This window comes from Balaenoptera acutorostrata, chromosome 1 (genome assembly GCF_949987535.1).
Source record: "Balaenoptera acutorostrata chromosome 1, mBalAcu1.1, whole genome shotgun sequence".
NCBI lineage: Eukaryota > Metazoa > Chordata > Mammalia > Artiodactyla > Balaenopteridae > Balaenoptera > Balaenoptera acutorostrata.
The window spans coordinates 57,506,890-57,533,321 of NC_080064.1; the positions used below are offsets into that span (position 1 = coordinate 57,506,890).

The 26,432-nt window shown below is 42.2% G+C and overlaps 1 protein-coding gene across 3 annotated transcripts in view; it reads left to right on the plus strand.

The window, feature by feature from the left end:
• Positions 1-26,432, plus strand: part of PDE4B (phosphodiesterase 4B) — a 580,875-nt gene that overhangs the window by 460,842 nt on the left and 93,601 nt on the right. For all 3 annotated transcript variants that reach the window (XM_057552861.1, XM_007164313.2, XM_057552870.1), the window contains one exon: positions 11,020-11,069. In XM_057552861.1, coding sequence (XP_057408844.1) covers positions 11,020-11,069 — 50 coding nt within the window. The remainder of the gene's footprint in view (positions 1-11,019; positions 11,070-26,432) is intronic.

Consider the following 26,432-nt stretch of genomic DNA (forward strand, 5'->3'; position numbering starts at 1 on the left):
CTTTCTGTGGAGTTATAAATCCTTTCCATAAAGGCGAAACCCTGAACAGCACTAAAAAAACCCACAACCCAACACTAATGCATGGAAATTTGCCCTCCTAGCTAGGTTAGGATACATGATAAAACTTAAAGTAGGATGGATCACCATAGTATTTTAGAACTGGTAAGATGTTAGAAATTAGTCCAGATCTTATTATCTTTGTGCCTTTAACACTTAGTAGACAGGAGTTCAACAGATGAAAAAATGAGATGGGTTTTTTTTTTTTAACCTTTGTATTTACTACTTGAAAGTGTGAATACTCATCAGTAAAGGCCGTAAATTCTATTAAAATTCTTTTGGAATAAACTATTGAGTTCAGAGAATTCAAACTTAAAATTACACGTACCAAAAGTTCAGGTCCAGGTTGCTTATTGTTTGATAATATATAAACAGGTTCATGTAATTTGATGATAAGAGTGGGATTATCTTCTCTTCTGCCCTTAACGAGCTGCATAAGCTTGGCCATTTCAACTAACAGGGCTGAACATTGGTCTCCTGATCTGTTAAATGAAAGGTTTGAACTTAATAATACTGCAGTAATTTTCTCCTCCGAAATCACTTCAATCTGTGGGTCTAAGTGCTATGCAGTTCACTATCCAGCAATTTAAAACCCATCACAGGGATCAGAAGGTCATAGAAATGATCCTGGGATGGTAGGGCCAGAGGAGAACTTTGAGAAATGACTCAGCCTCTTTGTTTTACAGAAGGAGAAATCAGGCCCTCAGAAATCTAGCAAGTTGCTCACAACCACACCATAGGTTAAAGATGCACCAGGGCCAAATCCTAAATCTCCTGATTTTTCTCAGCTAGTGTTCACTCTAGGACACCCTGTCTCTCCAGTCTTTGTGAAATGATTCATCGACCCTCTACTTTGCTTTTATCCAAATTTTTATTGCGTGGAGTTGTTAAAAGCGAGAGTAAACCCTGCTTTGAAAGCTAACTTTTCCATTCCCTGTTCTATCCCTTTTCCGGGAGCTTCCTGTGAGAGAGTCCTGCATAGCCCCATGGAGTTTTTCCCATCGTTGGTCTCTCCTCCTCTAAACTGTTCTCCAAACTGCCACCAGCGTCCTCTTTCTCACTTGCTGTTTGGCCATGTCACTCTGCAGCTTGAGGCACTTCAGTGGTTCAGTCTGATCATTACGATAAAGTTTAAATGCATGTGCTTGGCCCCAAGGCACCTCATGATCCAGCTCAAGTTACTTTGATTGATAGTTGATTGGGTTTATATTGGAGGCAGTATACAGGAAAGCTAGAGGCTTGCCCAGCCTCATTTGCAATGGTGCTCCCTGTTTATTGTTAAATAATTCACTCAACAAGTATTTATTTAGTGTACTATTCATCCACACGTATATGTGTGTACTTAACAAATATGTATTGAGCACCACCTTGTACCAGACCCTGGTGATATAATAGTGACCAAAATAGACAATTATCTGCCCTTTCAGGGTTTACATTCTGATAGGAAGTGCCAGGGCCTACAGAGGTGTGCAATCAGACCAGGTCTCTGGCCACATGGAATCACATTCTAACAGTTGTGGCCTGGTTGTTCCCTGCATGTTCTATTCTCCATCCTAATTATGGACTTACTGTTCTCGCTTCCTCAAGTGTCTCTCTCCACCTGCCAGTGATTGCCTCATTGAATCCTGCTTGTCTTTTATAACACTCATTTGCGTTACCTTCACCAGGATGCTTCCCCTGACCCTGCCAAGCCTGGTTGAGCGCCCCCCAGTGGCCCCAGAGCACTCTGCAAATCATGTATGGATCTCTACCACGACCACTAGACTGTGTGTCCCCGTAAGGACCCTTGAAATTTACATTTACTTTTCCTTGACTTTCTAAGAATTAGCAGAATGCCTGACACATAGTGTGTGCTCCATAAGTATTCGTCATGCATATAAATCTCTGAATTACTAATTGTTAGAGAAAGACCACCAAATGTTTCGAAAATTATTTTTTTGGAAGTGATCCTTTCCATTTTTCCATCTTTTTTTCTTTACAGGATATGGCCTCTGGGGCCTTATTTATTGGCTTCATAACTCAATTCTACCAATTGAAAATTATGTGACTTGGGCAAGTTATTTCACCTCTCCAGAGCTCAGTTTCCCAAACTATAAAATAGGGTTGTTCTGAGGGTGAAATGAGTTAATATTTGTAAAGCATTTATAACAGCATCTGGCACGTAGTAGTAGGTGCTCAATAAATGTGAGTTATTATAAGTGATAGTTACGTTTCTCTTGCTGAATCCAGAAACAGTGTAATACTTTGGAGTTTTCACATGCATTATCACAGTTATCGTCACTGTAAATGATGTTTATGACCCACATGTTGCCACCACACTATGGACAAGGAAACAAAGCTCAGGGAGATTAAATGACTAGTGCAAAACCAGCTCACTTCTGAGGAGATGAGCAGAGCCAGTGCTGAAACCTAGTATCCTGATTCTCTTGCAGTGCTCTTTTGTAAGGAAAACTCAGTTTTCTTCCTTCCTCTGTAGGGAAAAACCCAGTTCTTCCCCCCCGGGTTTGTCTTCCCAGTGAGTCTTCTTTACTAGTCACACAAAACACTTCACTTCTGACACTTCTGGTCACCAAATACGTGGAGGTTTTCCCCTCACAAGAGCAAGAAAATGTCCGACACCAGCTGGGTGTCCTGCAGTTTAACTCAATCCTGATGCTATCTGACATCGCATCAGATCCCACAGGTTAAGGGCTCAGTCCCACAAGATTGCCCACCGCCTCCCTCCCCACTTCAGACGCCAGTTGTAAGCTCAAGTTATCATCTTTGCTTGTGACCCACCAGCTATAAGATTCCAACAACAGCCCCCTTAATTAATTTCATTAATTTGTTCGAGCAGCCCACAGAACCCAAGGAAACATTTACTCATGTTTACCAGTTCATTAAAGGATATGATAAAGGATACAGGTGAGCAGCCAGATGAAGAGGGCAGAGTCTGAGAGGGTCCTGAGTGCAGGGATTTCTTCCCCTTGGAGTTGGGGTTCATCACCCTCCTGGTGTGGATGTGTTTACCAGCCTAGAAGCTCTCTGAACCCTGTATTATTAGGATTTGCTGGAGGCTTCTTCACATAGGCATGATCAATTATTAACTCCATTCCTAGCCCCTCTCTCTTTTCTGGAGGATGAGGGGTAGGGCTGAAAATTCTAAGCTTCTAATCATGGCTTGTTGTTTCTGGGGACCAGCCCCCATCCAGGAGAAATCCAGGACCCCACCCAGAGTCACCTCATTAGAACAAAAGGTGCTACTAGTGCTCTTATTACTTAGGAAACTACAGGGAATTTTAGGAGCTCTGTGTCAGGAAGCAAGGGTAGAGAACAATATATGTATGTCTACTATCTCACATCTTTCCATTTACTATACCTATTCAGTCTTCTGGGTTATGGGACGAAATCTCTGAAGGCTTTGGAACAGAGTCATTTAGGAAGAACTTATGGAATAGCTGAAGGTCAGAGCGGCTGAGGCAGAGACATGAGCTAGGAGAGCGTTTCAGGAATTAAAATATGAAGAGTAAAACCCTGGACCAAGATGATGGAGGTAGGAATTGAGGAGGAAGAGATTAATAAGGATACATTCCAAAGGCTTCTTTAACATAGCAGAGCTCAAGGCCACTACGCTGCACAGCTCCAGGGAGACGGGGTGCCAGTGGTGATGTGTCGGGGTGTTTTCAGTTACTGGTTTGTTGGCATGGGCTCGGAGGTCCTTCCTCTGTTAAAGCATCAGGGAATTCAGCCTAACCCTGCTGATTATAGGCTGTCAGCTGAAGCTACTTTCTTGAGATAAGATTTTTCCATAGCCTTGGGGGTTTTGAGCCACATAAACCTCCATAGTTGCCATGCACAGAGTGCCCTAAGACCATAGTTGCCATATAGAGAGCTCACCCAGAGCCAATTCTCACACTCTGGCTGAGGACCACCCTCCAAATCATGGCCCTTTGTGTCACCTCTGGTCCAAACCACACTCAGCAAACATAATAGACCAGCAGTAGAATAGTTGCATCTAATGATCATTCCCAAATCCATACCCATATTTGTACAGAGTTGATCCTCCTACCGAGTTCAAGTTCTTCCTTAAAACCAACATGTCCGCCACTAGAGCTTCACCAAAGGGAGTTGAGGTTGCCTCAGTCTAGCTCGGGCTGAGAAGTGAGTGATGGAGCAGCCTGGCAGGGTCAGGTTGGAAAACTGAGGGTTCATTTAATGCACTCTATTCTATTCCTAGATAGTCAATACCCTCAAACAAATAAAGAGAACTGAAGACAAGAATATCTGTCAGGAATGGATCCACCATGCTAAGAGCAATCCCCCTCCCACCCCAACCCAGATATTCACTTATCTCAACAACTGAAACTGTAAGGTTCATGGAACTCAGAAGTTGTTTTCTGGGATATTTGACTTGGGTTCCGAAGTGCTACTCCTTGCCTTGAATGTAACATTTAAGCAATAATTATGTCCTTGGAATGGTTTTCATGAGACATTTGGATAGTGTGTTGTTTTTATATGAAAAGGAACTCCCACATAGAACTATAATTCTCATAAGTCAAGATTTCCTTTATCTTTTGGCTCTTTGCTCAGCATAAAAGCAGTTCATTGTCTGTCTGAGCTTTACCACCCAAAGGGTAAAAATCTCAAAGTTCCTATTGAGGTGATTTCCTTGCACTTCCTTGAAATGTTCTGTTGAGGGATGCTTGATTGGGCTTGTATTTCTTGGCTTCAGATTAAAACCTATATATCCTTTGTCCCAGGAATTTTGAAACTATGGCTTTCATTTAGAGTTGTTAATTCAGATAAGCATTCCCTAAAGCATTTACTGACTTTAAACAGACTGATGGAGAAATCACATGTGAGTGAGAGTACCTACATTCAGCAGACTGATAACCAGGGAATTGAGCTGGGAGCAAAGATCTGTCCCCATCATCCAACTCTGTCACTAACACCACACACATCACCGGTGGCTACCGGGAGATCACATAACATCTCTGTATTAACATTCTTCCGAGGTATAATTAAATGAACATGTATGAAATCTTTGATAAAGAATTAATAACCACTGATTTTTGTTTTCAGTCTTTCATTGCCTTGGGTCCTTTGGCATGGGATTTAAATTAGCTGAGAATAATAAAAATCTTGAGCATTCAGAGCTGGACAGAACCTAGCCAAATTTCCTCAGAGTAAGGGAGGAAATATATGTAAAACCTCTCACACAGGAGCTGGCGCTTTGTAAATTAGCAGAAAATGTTAGTTGCTGCCTGTTCTCCCCAGATGAGGAAGAAACTGAGAAGTTCAGTGAGTTGCCCAGGGCTATATGGTTAGAAGGTGCCAGAACCAGGATTAGAATTCCTGTCTTCTTATTCATAGTCCAGCTCTTTTTCCACTGTGTTATTCAGGGCTGGAAAGTATTAACTGCTGTGGCCATATTATCCTCCCTATTAATATCACCATCTTTACAAACCCAGGCGTAGAACTTATGATTCTTCTGTAAGTTACGGACCTTTGGACTCGTAATGGGCAACCAGTGCCATTTTCTTCTGGCACTCACCACAGTTTTCTAATTGGTACTCTCATGCCCCACAAGCAATAATGCAGCCTCCAGATGTCATTCATTCATTTAAAATCTATCGAGCTTCTTCTTTGCACCAGGTCTTGAGAAAAAGTGATGAACCTTTATAAACGTACTCCTTGCCTTTCCAAAACTTACACACACAGATGCTCACCCGAATTAACAACTCTAAATAAAAGTTATATTTTCAAAATAACTCCTGGGACAAAGGAGTTTATGTAAATTGTGTAATTTTTAAGAAGTCATTGGGAGGATCAGGTGCTATGTGTCGCTGTGCTATTAAGAAAGCAGAGATTTCCAATATTGAGGGTCTCTTGGTTCTATGTCTCTTTTCACAGAAGTCTTCTTTGGAACTCAGGAAGATAGTTAAAATAAAAGTATTAAAAAAAAATACATTATCAATCTAATCAACAGCTATTGACTACCTGTATCGTACCAAATATTTTGCCAATTACAAGGTTACAAAGATGAATGAGATTCAATCTTTGTTTAAATTTCTCACAGCCTAGTTGAGACAGACAAGAGAATGGGAATTGTAATGCAGTTAAGAGTGGCACTAGGCTGGGGCAAGCCTAAGAAAGTATAGGTGGCGCAGTGACTAGTCACAGGAGGGAAGGATCCTCTGAGGTGATGCCGGAGTGCAGTCCTAGAACATGTGAAGGAGTTCGCCGCTTAAAGAGGAGGAGAAAAGGGGTCAGATGAGCAAAATATGTGCAAAGAGCCCAGCAACACAAGCAGATTCTGAGCCTGAGGACCAGTGGGGAGTGTGTAAAACCAAGACTATAGAGGAAAAGGAAACCAGATAAAACATTCATATGGTATTTGGCTTCTCAAATCATTTTCACATCAATGGTTCGTTCAGTCGACAGTTTACCAATATTTATGGAGTTCCTACTTTACGCGAGGTAAGTTGATAGGTCCTGCAGAGGGCACGTGAAAGGGGTCAGAACTGGAGCCCACCATCAATGGGTCATAGATTAGGGGTGGGGATAGTCCATGGCCATATGAGTTGTAACATGAGGAAATAACCCTGAAGGTACAAATGAAGCACCATGCGAGATTAGAGGAGGAATCATTTTTTAGCTTCCTTTTCGGGAAGGAAGACATTTTCCTCTTTCCTTCTAGGTTCTTCAGGCTGGTCTAAGAATTAAGTGGACATGAGACAGATTAGTAGGAGAAAGTCAAACAGAAGTTTAATAGCATGTATACATGGGAGAGGCCCAGGAAAACTAAGTAACTGGACAAAGTGGCTGAAACCCTCACCCTAAACACCATTTTCAGCTGAAGACCAAAGAGGATATTGTCGGGTAGGGGTTTGGGGCCTGAAAAGGAAGGAAGGCAATTGACGTGGAAGTGGAAAAGCAAATGTTTGGTAAATAAATGTTTGCCGGACCATGCGGAGACAGACAATGGCACACAGAATGGAATTTTAACAAACAGACTTTGCTGGGTTCCTCCCTGTCTACCATACCTAGTTCATACTATACTTATCTGTGGTCAGAGCTCCCTTCCTCTATTTACATTCTTTTAGGCTGTTAAGGGAAAGGTCAAAGTTTCTTCCTCAGTCTTTCGGGCCTTGGGCCTTTTCAGCTTGAAATAATCCATATGCCAAGAGCATTTTGGGTAGCAAGTTTTCCTCCCTACAACAACATTCTTTGGAGAAGATGGCATTTGACCTTTGAAGGTATGATTCTGATAATGGGGTTTTTTTTCCCCACACATCCAAGCAATTCTCTGACACCAGCTGGGTGTCCTATAATTCAGTTCAGTTCTGACATTATTAACTTGGAGATAGCGTCAGATCCCGTGGGTTAAGTGCTCGGTCCTGCAAGACTGCCCCTTCACCGCACACCCTTCTCCCACTACACACACTGGGGACACCAGTGGAAAGCCCAGGCTCTTGCCGGGGCTTCCGACCCACGGGCTATAGGTTGGAGGTTCCCACGAGCCCTTCCTTGGGTTCAGTGAACTTGCTAGAGGGGCTCACAGAACCCAGAGAAACATTTTACTTACTAGATCACTGGTTTACTATAAAAGGATATGACTCAGGAACAGCCAGATGGAAGAGATGCAGAGAGCAAAGCAGGGGTTGCCGGGGGAAGGAGCGCAGAGCTTTCACGCTCTCCGAGTGCATCACTCTCTCTGAATCTCCACCAACCCAGTCTTTTTGAGTTTTTATGAAGGCTTTGTTACAAAGGCATGATTGATTAAATCATTGGCCATTGGTGACTGAACTCAATCTCCAGGCTCTCACCCCACCCCAGAGGTTCAGGGTGGGCCTAAAGCTCAAACTCTCTAATCACATGGTTGGGTCCCCTGGCAACCCCCTCCTTAGGTTATGTAGTTGCTGGTCCAAAAGTCACCTCATTAACATAGCAAAAGACACCTTGATTGCTTTCCTCACTTAGGAAGCTCCAAGGATTTTAGGAGGTCTGTGCCAAAAATGGAGCCGAAAGCCAAATATATATGTATATTTCTTACCATAACTGGCAATGTTTTAGAGTGGAGGTGACACTTAAATGTGCAGATTTGTGAGAGGAAAGCTTCCTTCACAGAGGAACGGCTCGAGCAGCGTCAGGAAAGGAATAGCACGTGTTCAAGGAAAAAGAAGTGATCAAGTTTGGCCTTGGCAAAGTATGAGTTAGTTCTTTCCCTCATTCATTCATTCATTCATTCATTCTTCCATTCAATAAGTATTTACTGAGTGGTTGACATATAAAAGCATATGTTGAGGCCAAAGAGCAGACTTTGAATGCCAGGCTAAGGAGTTTGGAATTTAATCTCTTAATTTTTCTGAAAAACAGCCCTCAGTATTAGTGCAGGTGTTATCAGCAGATGGCATAGTACAAAGAAAATGCACTTTGGATTCAGAAAGACTTAGCTTTGAATCCTGACCTTGCTGTTATAAGCCATGTGTGCTTCAGCATATTTCTTAACTTCTCTGAGCTTCAGTTTCCTTATCCTTAAAGTGAGATGATGATACTCTCAATGGAAGTTAAGAAGTACCCAGCACAGCGCCTAGCAGAGAAAAGCACACATTGGATGGCAATTTCCCTTTGCTTGTCACCCCCGGAGAGCAGAATGTGTGATCCCAAAATATGCCACTTTGGCACGTGGATTATTTTGAGCTGAAGGCAATCAAGACCCAGCAGATTCAAGAAAAACTTTTACCTCTCCTTCAACTACCTAAAATAATTGTAATTGGGGGCCTGGCTCAAAGAGAGACAGAGCTATTATCAGAGATAACTTTTATCTGAATGACCCATCTGTTTGGCAGGGCAAACATCGAATTACAAATCATCTGCTCTTCTCATTGTCTGGTGAATGACCCTCCTAAGCTTTGAAGCCCTAGGCTCCTGTTCCATTCCTTAGCTCAGGATGACAGATAAGTCTCAACTGCTTGACTTGCCCTTGGGTCTCATATTCTTATGGGGCTCCCTTAAGTATGTAGTTAAATTTGTTTGTCACCTGGTAATCTGTCTTATGTCAAGTTAATTAATAGAGCAGCCAAAAGAACCTAGAAGGGTAGAGAAAATTTCCTCCCCTACATCATACCTGAAAATTTCATGCCACAGAGAGTTTAAAAGTACCTTGCCTAGGGCTTCCCTGGTGGCACAGTGGTTGAGAATCTGCCTGCCAATGAAGGGGACACGGGTTCGAGCCCTGGTCTGGGAAGATCCCACATGCCACGGAGCAACTAGGCCCGTGAGCCACAACTACTGAGCTTGCGCGTCTGGAGCCTGTGCTCCGCAACAAGAGAGGCCGCAATAGTGAGAGGCCCGCGCACCGCGATGAAGAGTGGCCCCCGCTCGCCACAACTAGAGAAAGCCCTCGCACAGAAACGAAGACCCAACACAGCCAAAAATAAATAAATAAATAAATAAATTAAAAAAAAAACAAAACCCAGCCCAGAAGTGGGGTCAAACATTAAAAAAAATAAATAAAAAATAAATTAAAAAAAATAAAAGTACCTTGCCTAGAATCACCCAGCTAGTAAATGAGTGATAAATATGAACCCTGTCCATCAGACCCTGCAACAATAAGATATTTTTACCTTGAAGCTATATTACACCTAAGGGACCAAAAATGGATTTGGAATACTTTAAATCTAGGAAAGTAATTTTGTGGCCACACCAGTAGGGAAACCCTTCCTTTTCAACCCCTTTGCAGGCCATTTAGAACTTGGCTTCCTTCCCAACCTTGCCTGTGCATCAGAATTCACAGAGCAATAGTAACATTACAGATTCTCACGCCTTGTCCCAGACACGCTGAAATAGACCCTCCAGGGATGGGGAAGGGAATCATATTCTCGATAGCTCCCCACGTGATCAAACGGCGTCCATGTTTGAGACCCACTGGCCTGCAGTGCCACTCTCTTGCTCACTGCTAATCTCCAGTTTGCTCTTTAGTGGGGCAGACGGCCCTCTATGCCACTGGCTCTGGAATGTGGCCCCCAGATGAGCAGCATCAGCACCACGTGGCACTAGTTAGCAATGCAAACTCTCAAGCCCACCCCAGGCAGACTGAATCAGAAACCCTGGAAGTAAGGTTCAGCAACGTGTCTTAATAAACTCTGCAGGCGATTCTATGCACCCTGAAGTTTGCGGGCCACTGCTCTATCCTGTTTCTGGGAGGCTCTCTAGCAATGCACCCTGAATCCTGGAGAGTCTGGCAAAGCATGAGAAGGATGGCAAGAGCAGCAAAGAAAATCAGGGTTTTGGGGCGAGGGGGGTAAAAAAGATAAAGAAGGAAGAAAGAAAAACAAGAAAGAAAAGGAGAAGGAACCCTAATATTTGTGGAGCGTGAGTCTGTTTGCTTGTTTCGTTTGACTCGAGTTGAGCAGGCTTGCTTTGTGATGTAGAATAATGCCCAGTTCGACCATGAAAAGCCTTTTCCATAAGTTAAGCCACCTAGATTGCTGTTGCTAATGGCTAGGTGACCTTTGGCAAGTGATTTCATCTCTCTGGGTCTCAGATGTCTAAGGTGCAAAAATGGGAGGCCTGGACTGATTAATCTCCAAGGGCTCCTCTGGCTGTAACTTTCTATAGCACTGCCCAAAGGAGTTGGGATTCACGCTTGTATTTGGTGTCATTTCTGAGCAAGGGTGTCATCTTTGGAAGGCCTCCTGGGGCAGGGAAACCTAAAGCAGAAGGACTGGTCAGGGACCTGGAGTAAATGACTTCCTTCCTGGAGTGCTGGAGCATCCGGGACGCTGTGCAGAGGGAAATTCCAGGCCATCTGGAGGTGAGAATTGCAGTCACCCACGAGTTACAGGAGCCCGCCTTCCAGAGATAGCATTATGTCACTAGGTAGCTCATTCTGACCTGGAAAACTCCTCTGTGATCATGGGGGGCAGGGAGGAGTATTCATACAGAGACTCAGACCTTCCTTTCTCTCCCTCTCCACAGGAGGTCTCCAGCTGCTAGTCAGCCATCTGTCTCCAGAGTCAACCTGCCAGGTAAGCCATGGCATGAGGCTTAGCTCCATGTTTCAAAATAACAAATATGCCTCTTTTCCAGAACCTTTTGTAGAATAATAGCATTCGTTTGCACATCACGGCCCTCCAAATAGGTCTCTTGGTGACTTTTTTCAAAGGCAGACTGGAGCTTTACTTCACTCCATGTGAAACCAAACGAAAAGCAGGATGAAATAATTTTCCCACCCTGTGCGTGCCTCGGCTTTCAGAATGTGATGGATGTGTGGTCACGCTGCTTCCCAGAACAAGAGCAAGAGTGCAGCTTTGCCCTCAGCTTGCCGGCCCCAGTGAACTCCAGGAGAGCTAACCTCAAAGGTCCCAGGTGCTCCCACATTGGCCTGAGGGCCCCATGGTGAATGTTAGTGGTTTTCCTCTTAGCGTCAACTATACATCCCACTTGAGTCTACATCCTTTCCAGGTGTGAAACCAAAGGCTCTTTCCAGGTCACAAATCATTTCTTTTGGAGGTCATCCAACTTTGTTCCTCAAAGGTGTTTTTTTTAAGAGAAACCTAACCTCTCATTTTTTTTAGTACTGCGTATACGCTTTTCATGTGGAGTTGAGAGCTGTGGAGAGGAAGGGCCACCTTGAAGGAACATCTTGGAGACGTGTTGGATGTAAAACTCTTCTTGCCATAAGATGCAACCAGTTAGATGACATTTTTGAAAGTGCAAAATGGAGTTTTTCCTCTTTAATCTGTCCCACTAGTATGGCAGTGGATTTGAGTAGAACCACAGGAGAAACAGTAAGATGAACTCATGCTGAGATCACCTAACACCTAATGTTGCCTCATAGGTTTCTGTTTCCCTTCCCTTTATTCTTACGATCTTCCACTCTCGGATGTTGTGTTTTCTTGCTGATGTGATGGCCATAAATATAACAGAGCTAATACAAAAGTCCAACTTTTTTTTTTTTTAAACATCTTTATTGGAGTATAATTGCTTTACAATGGTGTGTTAGTTTCTGCTTTATAACAAAGTGAATCAGTTATACGTATACATATGTTCCCATATCTCTTCCCTCTTGCATCTCCCTCCCTCCCACCCTCCCTATCCCACCCCTCTAGGTGGTCACAAAGCACCGAGCTGATCTCCCCGTGCTATGCGGCTGCTTCCCACTAGCTATCTATTTCACATTTGGTAGTGTATATATGTCCATGCCACTCTCTCACCCTGTCACATCTTACCCTTCCCCCTCCCCATATCCTCAAGTCCATTCTCTAGTAGGTCTGTGTCTTTATTCCCATCTTGCCACTAGGTTCTTCATGACCTTTTTTTTTTCCCTTAGATTCCATATATATGTGTTAGCATACTGTATTTGTTTTTCTCTTTCTGACTTACTTCACTCTGTATGACAGACTCTAACTCCATCCACCTCATTACAAATACCTCCATTTCATTTCTTTTTATGGCTGGAAAAGTCCAACTTTTAAAAGAAGAGAACAAAGGCAGTAGGTTCCATTGGCTTACTGGCGTTTGAAGTATTAATGGTACATGCTTTAAAACATGTTTGTGAGAAAAATATTGAGAACAAGAATAAAAGTAAAAGGAAGATATTAAGCAAAGTCAAGTTTACCTTTAGAGCCCCATGATATGAAATAGAAGAAAATGGTACTCTATCCACGGACTTTAAAAATGTGGTGTGTTGATGTACTATGTCCTTTAGAAGTTTTATAAAGTGAAACGAAATAACTAGAGTGTTTTAACATGTAACTGGTGTTACATGCTGGAGATCAAAGGGGGTGGTTTCGAAACTCCTGTCATTTCATCATCTTGGCCCACTTGTGAGGCACCATCACTACCATTTCTATTAGCCAAGTTTACTAAGATGGTTTTGACAACAAATCGAATATTTAAACTATGTTTTCTTTTTCTTGTAATAAATACTGACAAACATCAGGAGAATATGTGATATTTATCGTTCTATAAATTAGCTCATTAGCCAAAGATGCTGTTGGAAAGATCACGTTGTGATTATTGGCACAGTAACTAGAGCTTGGCAAGTAGAGAGTCTTTTGCTAAATTCTTTTAAAACAATGGAGCAGAGAAATGACAATACCACTTAGGCAATTTGTTTTTGTCTGTCTTTGTGGCAAACTACAAAAATCCTGACTTTTCATTGGGCAGAGAATGTAGCGATATCAATTATTACATAATTATAGGTTTCAAAACCTTCTTAATGCTCAACCACAGTCAAAAAAGGAAGGAGGACACACACATCCTGTGTTTTGTTTTTATTATCAGCTTAAATAAGTCAGGCAGATTTTTCCTGTTATTTTAATATTTATCAGCATATGACAAAGAGGTGTGTTTAAATAGAAACTTTAAAGGGGAATGAAAAATAAGTGGCTCACAGCACACAAAAACACTGAAAGCTGCAGTGCTGCTTTAAAAGATGATTTATCGTGATAATGAGATCAGATTTTCATTTATTAGCACTGATGCTGAACTCATGTATTTCAATTGAAATCTAAGATAAAAGATACAAGAAACCACAATAATTTAAACAGATTTAACAACAACCCAGTTTGTTGGGAAAGGCTGGCTGACTTAGGTAACTGTATTCTTGTATAAAAAGCAAGTTTAAGAGAGAGACAGAGAAAAGCCAGAGGAAAGATTTTTTTTTCTTTTTAAAACGTTTTTTAAAATGCATCTAAATGAAGGAAATGCAATTCATTTTAAAAGCTAGTTGTCAAAAACCATGGTTAAATTGGTACATTTGCTCTTACAAATTGATCATTAACTGAAAAAATTCATGGGGGAAGTCAAAGCAAATCTCTCAGTCTGCAGTACCTTTCTCCTCATGGTTTAACCAAGTTTATTCTTTTTAGCTCTCATGCTACAACACAGATTTCTCTCTTCTGCAAAGGCATCCAGATTTTTTTTTAAAAAATCAATGTACTTGCTCCCTTTTTTGTGCTATGGAGAGAATTCCATTCTAGGATATACTCCAATTTGTGGCTTATATGTCTCCTCCATTGGAGCTCCTTGAAGGCTGGGACTGTCTATACCTTATTCCTCTCTTTATCATTTAAGATACTTTTGCATAGTTATTTTCACATAGTAGGAAGATAGGTAAATGTTGAATTGAGCAGGAGAGCTACATAAAGTTTAGGGACTTTATCTTAAGGAAAATGCTCATAAATTAAATTTTAATAATGAGTCAATATTTTACCTCCATGGCTATGAAAAGCCATGCGTGTTTTTACTGTTAAAAATCAGTTATTGCATTGAAATTGAAAGAAGTTCAAGACACATTCTATAACTACACTATCTAAATCTATATATTAGTATGGTCACATAGATTTTGAACAAAAAAAGTTAAATCGAAAAAGTTGGCATTTTATACTTTAAATAGGAAAGCCAGAGTAAAGTAATAGAGGATTTAAAACCCAGAAAATATAGCAATGTGGAAATCATATGCTCCCACATTAAGGAGAAAATGTAGTAAATCCTCCTGGGGGTGTTGAAAATGTTAATTCTGTGGAGTTTAATGGGCATCTCGATTTTTATCACATTTTGCCTCTTCCCAAACATGAATTCCAGGCCTTCTCTACATGATACGTAAGGATTGGAACGAAAGGGAAAAAAATAGAATTGAAAAAAGAACACTCCAAACAAGGCAGGAACTTGATAATTTATCGAGGAACTTGGGTTCTGTCATCTATACACATTCAAACTGGAAAATTGAAGTAATTCTCAGGATTTCAGGCCCCCAAATTATTTTCAACAGAAAAAAAAAGGTAATTGAGGAAAATCACTGTGTAGGTATGTGTGTGTGTGTGTGTGTGTGTACATGAGTGACTGTGTGAGCATATGTATATTGTATGTGTAGTGTGTGTGTGTGTGTGTGTGTGTGTGTGTGTGTGTGTAGGATAATTGTCCCACTTTCCCCACCCAAACCATCCCTTGCTTTTGCATGCATTTCAGTAGTGATCATGGGTATGTCATGAAAGTAAGAATTTACTGAAAAGATAAATTATCAAGTGTTCACTGCCTTTACGAAACGATCGTTTGCTTTGCAAAGGATAAGAGAAGTATTCCTTTTAATGACCAGCACTTCTGATTATTATAAATGTGACTTGATTTTTAATAATATGTATCATATATGGAACATTTTAGCAGCCAAATCAATGTGTAAGGTGGAATATTCTACACTAATTTTCTTCTTCCAAAGTTTACTAATAAACGTATTGAGCAGGAACGTCACCCATGTAACAGATAAGATGATTTGAAGAACAACCCCCAAGGCCACGGGTCATCGGAAATGACAGCAAACCATGTCACAAAGATGACTAGAGCATTGCCTTGAGGACTTCAGGCTAGACTGCTGCAGACCCGAAGTGTCTCTCAGCCTGGGTATCCACAGCCTCAGCTCATGATGGTTTTCAACACCAGTCAATTAGATGTATTTCAAGAAAAGCCTGTGTATGGAGAAATAGGATGAGACAATACAGAGCTTTCCAGTAAGTCTGAAATAGGTGGGCCTAAGTGAGAAACAGACTTAATTAATATTTTTTAGTGCTCATAGGAATCCATTTCTTCTAATATGTGTCCTCTAGGTCATTCTGGGGAGGAAATGGCTTTTTACCGGTTGATAAAACAGAAGAGACTTTCTCCTAAGAAGCCTGTTTCTCAGTATGAGTTCCTCCCATGTCTTTGCTTGATTATGAATATCCCCCTGGAGGTTCATGTGTGTGTGTCAGACGTGGGTTCTATTTGAGGAGCAAACAAGAGGCTCAGTGAGTTACCTTGGATCTTAAGAAATTTGGCAAGTCATGACCTTGATTCAGTTCTCATTCTTTGCCAGAGCAGCCAGAGCCTAGGCTGAGAGATGGGCTGTGTGTGCACCAATAAAGGGCTCTCTGAGAATGACAGCAATGGCCTGAGAGCTGATCTGAGTCAGATGACTGGAAATGAAGCCCAGCACAAGCAGAACGTTTGCTCGGTTTCCACGTTAAGCAAGAACTGTCAAGCAGGGTTACAACACTTACAACAAATAGTAATAAAATCAATCTTGTTACCAAAGGCTATGGCCACTCATGAAAAAGGAGAAATTGGAAGGAATTACAAACAAAAAGGAAGGAAGGAAGGAAGGAAGGAATGAAGGAAGGAAGAAAGAAAGAAAGAAAGAAAGAAAGAAAGAAAGAAAGAAAGAAAAGAAAGGAAGGAAGGAAGGAAGGAAGTAGGGAAGGAAGGAGAAAGAAAGAAAAGAAAGAAAGAAAGAGAAAAGAAAGAAAGAAAGAAAAAGGAAAGAAAGAAAAGAGAGAAAGGAAGGAAGAAAGAAAGAAAGAGAGAGAGAGGGAGGGTGGGAAGAAGAGAGAGGGAGGAAAGGAAAAAAAGAAAAAACCAAAAATATCAGATTTTTTTTTCTTTGTTCTGAATGCTGTGTGGCCTGAATTATTGGGATAATTGCCTTAATTATTCACCTTGAGTATTTAGGCAGTCTGCATACAGGACGATAGGGCAGATGCACTAGAAAAGCCCTAGTCATTCGGAGAATAATTTCCCAAATTGTTGTCTTATAAGAATTGCTTTTGTCTAAATTAGCCCTCCTGTTGTAAGTTTACCTCAGAGCATCAACATTAAGCTGTTTATATGGATTTGCAATTATTCCATATGTGTCTAAAATTAGGTAAGTGTAAGTTGCAAAAAAAACATTGACAAGTCAACTAAAGTGTGAATAGTTAAAATGTTACCAAAAATAATACCCTGCTCATTAATGGCTATTCCACTAATTGGAAATTAATTTCTAAATTTAGTGTGACTGTTTCTTAGTATTAAATGGAACTGATGAGACCCTTAGCATCTCAACTCTCACTTGCTGCCTAAAGACTGGAGTTCATTCCGCCTTGATTCCACTTCACGTTTTTTGTACTGCTGAGAAACACCATCCACCCACCCCCCTGAAAGTTGGAATCATGCATGTTAGTAAGTATTTCAGTTATGCTATTGACGTCAATGGAGTCATTAAATAGATTGCTGGCCCTCCCAGAAGCAAATCACTGCCAGGGACCTAGATACAGACACGTTTTTTACAAAGACAACCAGCAGGTTTTGCTATAGCAGTGAGCCAGAGAAAGGGAAAAGTTTATACTGTAGCAGACCTATCTCCAAACACAGTTTCTTTCTTTTTTTTGCCTCTTAGTTCCGGCCTTTCTTTCTCTTTGGTTACAGTAAGCTCAGACAAAGCTTAGATATTGTTGCCTGAAGCCTTTGTGTGCAAAAGCATCTCCTGTCATTGAGACCCTAAAGGGAGACGCCCCACTTTAAAAAATGTGTCTCACCTTTAGCTCTGCACAGCCCATCCTGATGTTCATTTGGCGACATAAATTATCTAGGCAAATCACTATTGTCTGCCCGCAAGACCATGCTTGATAGTTCCCTGAATACAGTTTCCTGCACATGCACATGCACGCACGCACACACACACACACACACAATTTTGCCCTTTCTGTTGCTTCTATGTGTCTTCTAGCTGCAGCCTGTCATCTATGACTCAACCTCTATGCAGCCAGCCGGCACTGTGCTGTAGCAGCACCAGGGGTCTAAAGCAAAGGTGGAGGACGAGGCTGGGAAAAAAGCTTCCCTTGTCTCGGCTGCCTCATCCGCAGAGCCCCGCAGGAGGCTGCCCACGTGCCTGTGTCCTCCCAAACCCCAGCTGCTGCCAGCCGCAAGCCTGGTCATGCAGCTCCCAGGCGTGTCAGAGAGAGCCCTTCAGGAAACATCTGTCTGTTTCTGGGTGTTCTTGACAGCTCTGTTTACCTGGACAGCCCCAGGAGTCAGAGCCAAATCCTCCCCTCACACCTACCTCCCCCTCCCAGGCTCAGAGTCAGGGAACCATCTTGAGCAGACAGCTTTCTTCATATCCGGTTGTCAGAATCTACCATGTTGGCTCAGCACTCATCTCCCTTCTCCACCCCATCCCTTTCCTCCCTGCACTTCTTATCAGTAAGTGTGCACATACTTATCAGTAAGTATGTACAGGAATGCTAGACATCCAGCCACCTTTAGTAACCCCTTGGGGTTCATCTGGAGGCCCAGACCCATCCCTCCCTCCACCTCTTCTTTTCCCATATTCCTGGATTTGAGTGGCTGTTCACTATCTTTTATCTTGCTCTTTGCCTCCCACAGACAATTCTTGTAGTCATTTCCTCTAATCTTACACCCTCCTTTTCCTCCCCATCTCCTCTCCTTCAGTTTAGTGCTTCGTTTTCCCTTCCTAAGCCATTGTGGTGGCCCTCCAACTTGGTTTATTGTGCTCAGTCTTTACCCACTTCAATCCACCTTCTATTCTGGTACTAGAATTATTCTTCTAAAACCCAATTATGCTGTTTTCCGAGTTGGTTAACCTTTACCTTCGGGATAAGATCCTTACTTCTTACCAGGTATGCAAAGTCTTTCAGAATTTGTTTCTAATTCCTTCTTTGTCCTCACCTCCCCCTTTAACCCCTGGCCTTGTGCACAGCTAATGGCTGAGATGCACTGAACTTACTGTCCCTCAAATACGCCAGGCTCTTCCTTGCCTTCCTGCCTTTGTACATGCTGTTACTTCTGCCTGGGCTGCCCTTCCCCGAAAACATCATTCACATATTCAGCTCAGGGATTTTCTTACATTGTCACGGTGAATGAGTTCTTTATACCCTCTGATTATTGGACTCTAGAGTCTGGATTAAACTAAATATAGAGTCTCAATCCAGGACCTGATATATAGTATATGCTCAGTAAATACAAGTTCCTTTACCCATTCCCATCTGGAAAGTGCATTTCTTATCTTTCAGATCTCAACATATACGCCATCTTCCACAACTCATCCAAAACCACTCTCAATTATTATCTTAATTATTATCTCAAAATCTCAATTATTGCACTTGTTGTATTATGCTGTAATCTTTATTTTAATTTTCACCTCTTCTAAAGTGATAGTGTCCCAAATATAGTATGAATCCTCTTTTTATATATCCGCAATTTATAGCATAAGATCTGGAACATAGTAGATGCTCAATAAATGCTTATGGAATAACCAAAGACAAAAGGGTGAATGCTTGTTCCTGAATCAGAAAGGATTGGAAAGGAGCTGAGGCTCATAGTTGGCTTCGTTCAGCCTGGCCTAAATATCTTCTAGCTCTCAGGCATGTGCCCAGTACCAGCATCCCTGGATAATCTTGACTGCAGGTGACTTTCCTTCACTCAAAGTGAACTCTTTATTATCCATCACTTCAGCAAGAAGTGACAGTGTTAAAAGAAATGGAAAAAAAATGAAAACGACTAAATGTGACTAGTTTCTTGCACTATACTATGCTCTTCATGTCTAGCACAGAGCCTGGCACAAAGTAGGTACTCAGCATATTGAACTGAATTGGCTTGGGATCATGGGTCGACCCTTTAGACAAGTTACTTCTCTGAGACTCAGTTTTCTTATCTGGAAAATGGGTATTTTAATACTCTACTCATAAAATTGCAGGAAGGGCTAAATGAGAAAAGCTATGTATAGGGATTAACAGTGAAGACTCTGGAGACACACTGCCTCTCTCAAATCCTTGCTCCACCACTGTGTGATCTTGGGACAGTGTCCCAGTTGCCTCCTCTATAAAACTGTGATGGAAATCGTACATATCTCATATGTTGGTTATAAGAATTAAATACATAAACACATGTAAAACACTTAGAATAGCTCCCGGCCCTTAGAAAGTGTCAATATTGGTATTGATATTATTAGTGTTGTACAACACACTTCCCATAGCACCCAGCACAAAGCACATGGTCAGTGTGTGACAGGTGAGAGCTCAGGCCTGCTGGCATCAGTAGGGAACCAAAACAAGCCTTGTAGATATCTTTCTAGAAGGTTCTGATCATGTTCTCTTTCATAGTAATACAATCTAGAAGGCAGTCTTTTTTTGAAAGATTCTTTCCCCCTGAAACCATGAAAATCTGATTTTATGGAAGTAGATTTAGAGCTGAAGATAGGAGTCTCCAGGACATCCAGTGGGAAGCTAAGGGAGCTGGGGGCAGAATGCAGCTGTTACCAAATGTAACAGAACACGACACAAGTGTGACTTTTTCTCTTAAAAACAGAGTGTGAAGAAGAAAGTCCAATTAGCATTCTGATAAGCTGGATCTTAGTTAAGTGAGAGTTTTCTTTTGTATAAACCTGAGAGGGCTTCACTTTATAGGATAGAATAATTGCAGCTACACAACCCATTACGGTTGTATGTAAAAACCATGTTCAGGGTTGGGCACGCACCTACACGGGCACAGGTGCTTCAACCCACAGAGCTCAGCAGAGAACAGCAGCATAAGCTGGTGCAGAGCTTCTTTTTGGAGAGAAGACAGAACCTACTAGCAGAATCAGCATCAGAGAGGACTTTGACTCCTTTTGGAAAACCTTTATGCCTCTCTCAATACCCCCGTGTCCACCTACTCCCTTCTCTCCTCTTTATTGGGAGGGAGGGAGATGAGAAGGAGCTCGGGTTGACCTAGAAAAGGATGAATGTGGACGTTGGGAGATGAAGGAGGAAGGAAGAGGACCATCTAAGTTCCCCTTTCTCCCTCCTGCATCCCCAAAACCACTTGATCCCAGGCGGGCAGGGTGAATTCAGCTTGCTTGCTTCTCATCTGGCCAGCACTTCATGGAGTTGCCTCCAGAGCTGTTCTTGGAAACGAGGAGCATTTCAGGGAACAGCCCTTTCACCAGCGAGAAGAGAAACAAAGCAGGGACTGTCCCCTAGAAATAGAGAACAGGCAACAGAACTCACTGGATCTTTGTCTTGGTTTATTGTCTTGACTTACTCCCAGCTAGAGCTATTGACATGGACCAAAAGTGACCCCTCGGAGGTTTGTGTACTTTTCCCACCCCCTCTTTGACTGTGTCCTCGGAGCGAGCTTGGACCATGGCGATTATCCAGCTCATCTGATCCGTGGAGGCAGCCAGGTCAGATAATGCAGCCTTTGCCCCTGTCCCTCAGTTACTCTTTGGGCTTCACATTCCTGGGGTCTAGTCTGGCTAGTGCTGCTTGTCTAGTACACTAGATCATTTCCAACACCCCACATGCCTGCCTCTGATTGCAGGAGAAGAACTCCTGTTCGATGCTGGGCACTGTGCTCGGCCCTCTGCAGACATTATTTTCTCACCAACTGAACTGTTTTGCCAATGTTATTGTCCTTGTTTCACAGATTGAGAAAAGGAGCCTCAGTGGGTATATGGGGCTTACTCAAGACACACAGTTAGTAAGTGATTAAGTCCGAACTGAAACCTAGATCTGTGTTTCTTGAAAACCCATGCTCTTCCCTCTAGTCTAGACCACACTGCCCTGGCCTCCCCACATTGTAAACCTCGGATGTTATAACGAACAGAAAGGGGGTGGTTAGAATTTCACAACAGGAGAGAAACCAAAGGAACTGAGTTATCTGCAGCCTCAATAAGTACTATGTAATAGAGAATTTCCCTTAATTCCTTTGTCATCTATCCCTTTCATTGTAACGTGTAAGTCTTGAGAGAAATGTTTCATATACGTCCATTATTCATTTATTCAATAAACATTTATTAGATGCCTACTCTATACGAGACACTGTACTAGGCACTGGGGATACAATGATGAGGAGAATGAATTCAGACCCTGACCTTGTGGAGCTTACTGCCCAGGAAATGTCAAATGAATAGGTACATGATTATACATTTGGTCATTGTAATGAAGAAAAGTACGGAATGCTATAATATTGCTTCATTTTTTCACCTGTGAAAGTGGGAATAATACTAGTTCTTCCCATAAGAATTGTTATAAAATTTAAATGTTATTGTAAGTAAAGCATTTAGAACATTGCCTACCAGCTAGTGTTATTTACTGTTTGCTCTAATTATCATTATCATTGGTTATGGTTGGGATTAATGTAGATTAGGGGATGGGGAAGCCCTTTGTAAATAAATGACTTGGTCTTGAGACCTAAACACTGAGTAGGAGCTGGGTGGGTGGAGACAGTGACTAACACCTAAAAGGTGCTACAGCCAGAGACCTGGATTGATAGAGGGACGGCAAGGTGCAAGGCCAGAGAGGCCAGATGGGGCAGAGCATTTGTAAGCCATGGTTGAACGTGTAGCTTTTATTCTAAATCCAGTTGGGGAGCCATTAAAGGATTTTGAGAATGAGGTTGACATGATCTGATTTGAACTTTAAATACAGTACTTCCTGAACCACAAGTCTGGGCTTGTGCCCACACCTCCTATGTGCTCCCTAGCCCCTGTGCTTTCTCTGTCAAGATACTCAGCACCTGCCCCTTCTGTCCACCTGCACAGTTAAGAAGGCAACCTCGGAAGCCAGACTGCCTGAGTTTAGTTCTGGTTCTATTCCTTTCTTTCTGTATGATTGTAGGTAAGTAATTCAATGTCTCTGGGCCTTGGTTTCCTCATTTGTACAATGGGGAAAATAATAGGACCTTTGGCATAGGATACTATTGTTATGAGAGCTAAATTAATTTATGTAAAGTGTCTAGAACAATGGCTGGCACTCAGAAAGCACTAAATAAATGCTAATATTCTTAACATATTGTAACTGCCTATTTTCTTGATTGCTTACACCATTAGCTGTATGGTCAGTGCCTGGCACAGGGCAGGTGCTCAAAAACCTACTGAAAAAAGAATTAACAATGAAAGAGAGATAGTGCAATGAATTGTAAGTGAAAGGAGAGAAATATGGCTGTTCTACTCATGGAAAAATGGACTTCCTTGAGTCAGGGGTGGATTCTTATAAGGAAGAGCTTACTTGTGGGGGACAGAGAAACTGAATGACTTTGCAGCTGCCCGGCTGCCCCAGCTTTGGGGAACTTGAAACAATGGGACGAAAATTTGTTTCAGAATCTAGATGGCCATCTGCACAAAAAGAAAATTGGGCTCATGAAAGAAAGCCGTTTCATTTTCCTAGGCTATGTGACTGTCTCTCCGAAGGCAAAGGCAAGGCTGACCCTCTGCAGTTCTCTGTGTGATCGCTTTGGAAGGACAGTCTCACCAAAGAGCCAGTCATCCTCCCGAGAACTTGACACTGTGATTTCCTTTTCATCCCTGCATTGCTAGTAGGGCCTCAAGCTAACAGAGGCTCAGTTCTAGGAAGTCAACACACACCTTAAGTGTGGTATATAAGCATGGAGAGAGGCTTTTTGCATGTTTGTACAGCTGGGCAGTCTTAGGCACTCAGCTCCTTTACATCTACATGCAGAGTACCTGCCCGGACAAACAATGAATCCTTTGGCTCCCTAAATGTGCCAGCTCAATGCCATGTGCATGGGTGCGTGCGTGAGTGCGTGCGCATGACGGTTTGTTACTTTTTTATCCCAGGGGAAAATAAGGGTTCTTCTCATGCCTTTTGTCAACACGATGCGCCTCTGTCCTCACTGACCTGGTTTTCCATTATTTCTTCCTCTCTCATCACAGTTTTGACCAGCCTGTCTCTCTTTACCCTCAGAATGTTTCTAGGCCTCCCTCTGATTTACCACTCTCTCCACATCCCTCACACTTCCAAACCGCCTTCCCTGCAGTCCTTTTTTTGTTGTTGTTGGGTGAGGGGGGGCCATGCTGCGAGGCTTGTGGAATCTTAATTCTCTGACCAGGGATTGAACCCATGCCCCCTACAGTGGAAGCGTGGAGTCCTAACCCCTGGACCACCAGGAAATTCCCAGTCTTCTTAATCTGACTCAAAAGTTACCTATGGCGAGCCTCCTGCAATTATTCCTGCCTAGTGTCATAACTGCCCACTCTAATTACATTATATTGGACTATGCATGTCCTGTGTTGCTTTTTAAAAGCATCCTAGTTCTTTAGGCCATGGGCCTAAGTTCTTTCTACATCCTTCATCCATTTGTTCAGGTTTTAGTGTATTCCTTATGCTACATTTTTTTATTATGGCCTGTCACCAAGCCGCTGGAGAGGGGAAGTACTAATGTGAATAAGACACAGAATCTGATCTTGATTGTGCACCATGTAGAAATAAGACTCTAGAGAAAAAGCTATATGAAGATATGTTCCATATCAGTCAGGATTCTCCAGAGAAACAGAACCCGTGGGAGACTCTAGTTACACGTATATACATACATACATACATATATATGTATATATGACTTATTTTGAGGATTTGGCTCATGTGATTGTGGGGACCAGCAGTTTGAAATCCACAGTGCACACCGGAAACTCAGGCAAGAGTTAACGCTTCAGTCTCGAGGCAGAATCTGTCCTTTACCAAGCAACCTGTTTTTGCCCTTAAGACCTTCAACTGATTGGATGAAGCCCACCAACATCATCCGAAGTTACCTCTTTTACTTGAAGTCCACTGATGGTAGGTGTTAGCCACATGTACAAAATGCCTACAGCAACATCTAGATCCGCGTTGATTAAATAGCTGGGTCCTAGCCAAGTTGACACATAAAACTAATCATCCCAGGGACCAACCCACCAACAAAAATCTCATCTAGGGAATCAGACCTGAATTATCCCCAGCTCTACTACAAATAAAGTATGTAAGATCCAGGAAAATAAAAATCTTTATATTTCTTCTGACTAATCGAGACTTTTCTTCAAAACACGGTAAAATAACCATTCCTCTCAGCTCCCAGAAATGTTTTGAAAACCATATGATAGTTTTGAAAGACCAGGAGTGCAAAGCGGTGGGATTCTGAGCCTGGGACGGTGCCAGGCAGCTGCAGCACGCTGCCTCGGTGTTGGTGACACCCCATCAGCATCTTCCTTGTCGTTCTCTCTATTGAGTGGCTGTGAGAGAAAAGAGAAAATCTTGGGCTTCACAGGATGTACAATAATGCCAGTCAACGTGTGCCCCATGTCTAGAGACCACAACCGATGATCTTAGACTTCATAGGGAGAAATATCTCAGAAAAGGTTAATTTTGGCCCAAAATATCTCAGGGTGGTGGGAGTGGAGGAGTGAGGTGGGAATCCTCTTTATGTATATTACTTATTTCCACCAAATGGGGTTTGAAACATTCATGTCCTCTTACACAATTTGGAAATTTTAATACCAACCCTATTCTCCAGGTCGTTCTTGGGACTCCTCCCTTCTCAAATGTGAGTTTGAACATCTCCATTATCTCCATTTCCCTTCTGAGTCCTGTGCTCCTGTCACTGAGAAAGCACATATTTAGAGCTGAAACCTCCAGCCCCCGGGCAGAGCACTTTGCACCAGGCAATTCTCCATGCCCTGTTCACAGGCTTGTGTTCACCAGGGTTCCAAGTGGCTGCTCTCACCTCTGCATCTCAGTAAGATCCCCAGGTATTTTAATCCTAAGGCACGTGGCCCCTGTAACCCCTCCTGGTCTGGAATACCTCAGACCTATGATCCTGCCTTCAAGGTGCAATTTCCTCCTAAGTCTCACTGATCTTTTAATAAAGAATTGCTCTCATCAAATTATTTAACTGTTGATACTTTCTGGAGTTTAGAGAATTAGCATCTCACCAGGTTCCTTTCCCCCAAATCTTACCTTTTCTTCAGGTCTTGAGTAACTTGTTTTACTCAACTTCTAGAAACACTTACCTGTACCTCCTCTTTTTCTACAGCACTGGAATGTGCTACTTCTCATCTATTTCCTAATTTTGTTGGAGGAATTACTTATTACCCTCCCCCACCCCAACCCCTGACTCCTCAAGTTTCTGTGGAGGGAATTCACTCCAGTCTTTGACAGAGAACAGTCTTTCTTCACCATTCTGTGCTACCAGGGCAGAAAGCAAAGGCAGATTACAGTGGGTGGAATTTGTAAGAGAGATTTTTGTGTCCATGAGCCATTTGCCCCGTTAGAGATTTGGCAGAAAATAGAAGGGGTTTCTCTGGGAAGTGACTCATTCTGCCTTCCCCTGTTGGAAGAGCACTTGTCTAGATAGATGTAGAAAGTTTAACTTGGGATTCCATCATTTAGCAGAAGGGTGGACTTGGTCAATTCTGAAGTGTTTCTGCTTAGGAGTATCTATGAGAGAACAGTGGTTTGATCAATTAGTTTCAGCTCTGCACTACCCCCAAAGTGTGTATTTCCAAAGAGCTCTCCATAAAGCACTTGTTTCAATTACAAGGCATGGGAGAGAAGTATTAACATACTATTAGACCCCTACTAAGTAAATACTGTATTTGCTATTAGGAACTCTGCACATGAGATCTCTTTTCTTCTTCAGCAACCCCTTATAGAATCCATATTATTATTCCTTTTTTTAATCAATGATATCCTGCCTCAATGAGGGTAACTAGCAGTATAATTGCACTCAATTAGTAAGTAACAAAGCTAGGATTTGAACCCTGGCTTGTTTGACTCCAAAGCCTATATACTTGGCACTAGCCCTCTGTGCTATCAGGTAAGTAAAAGTGC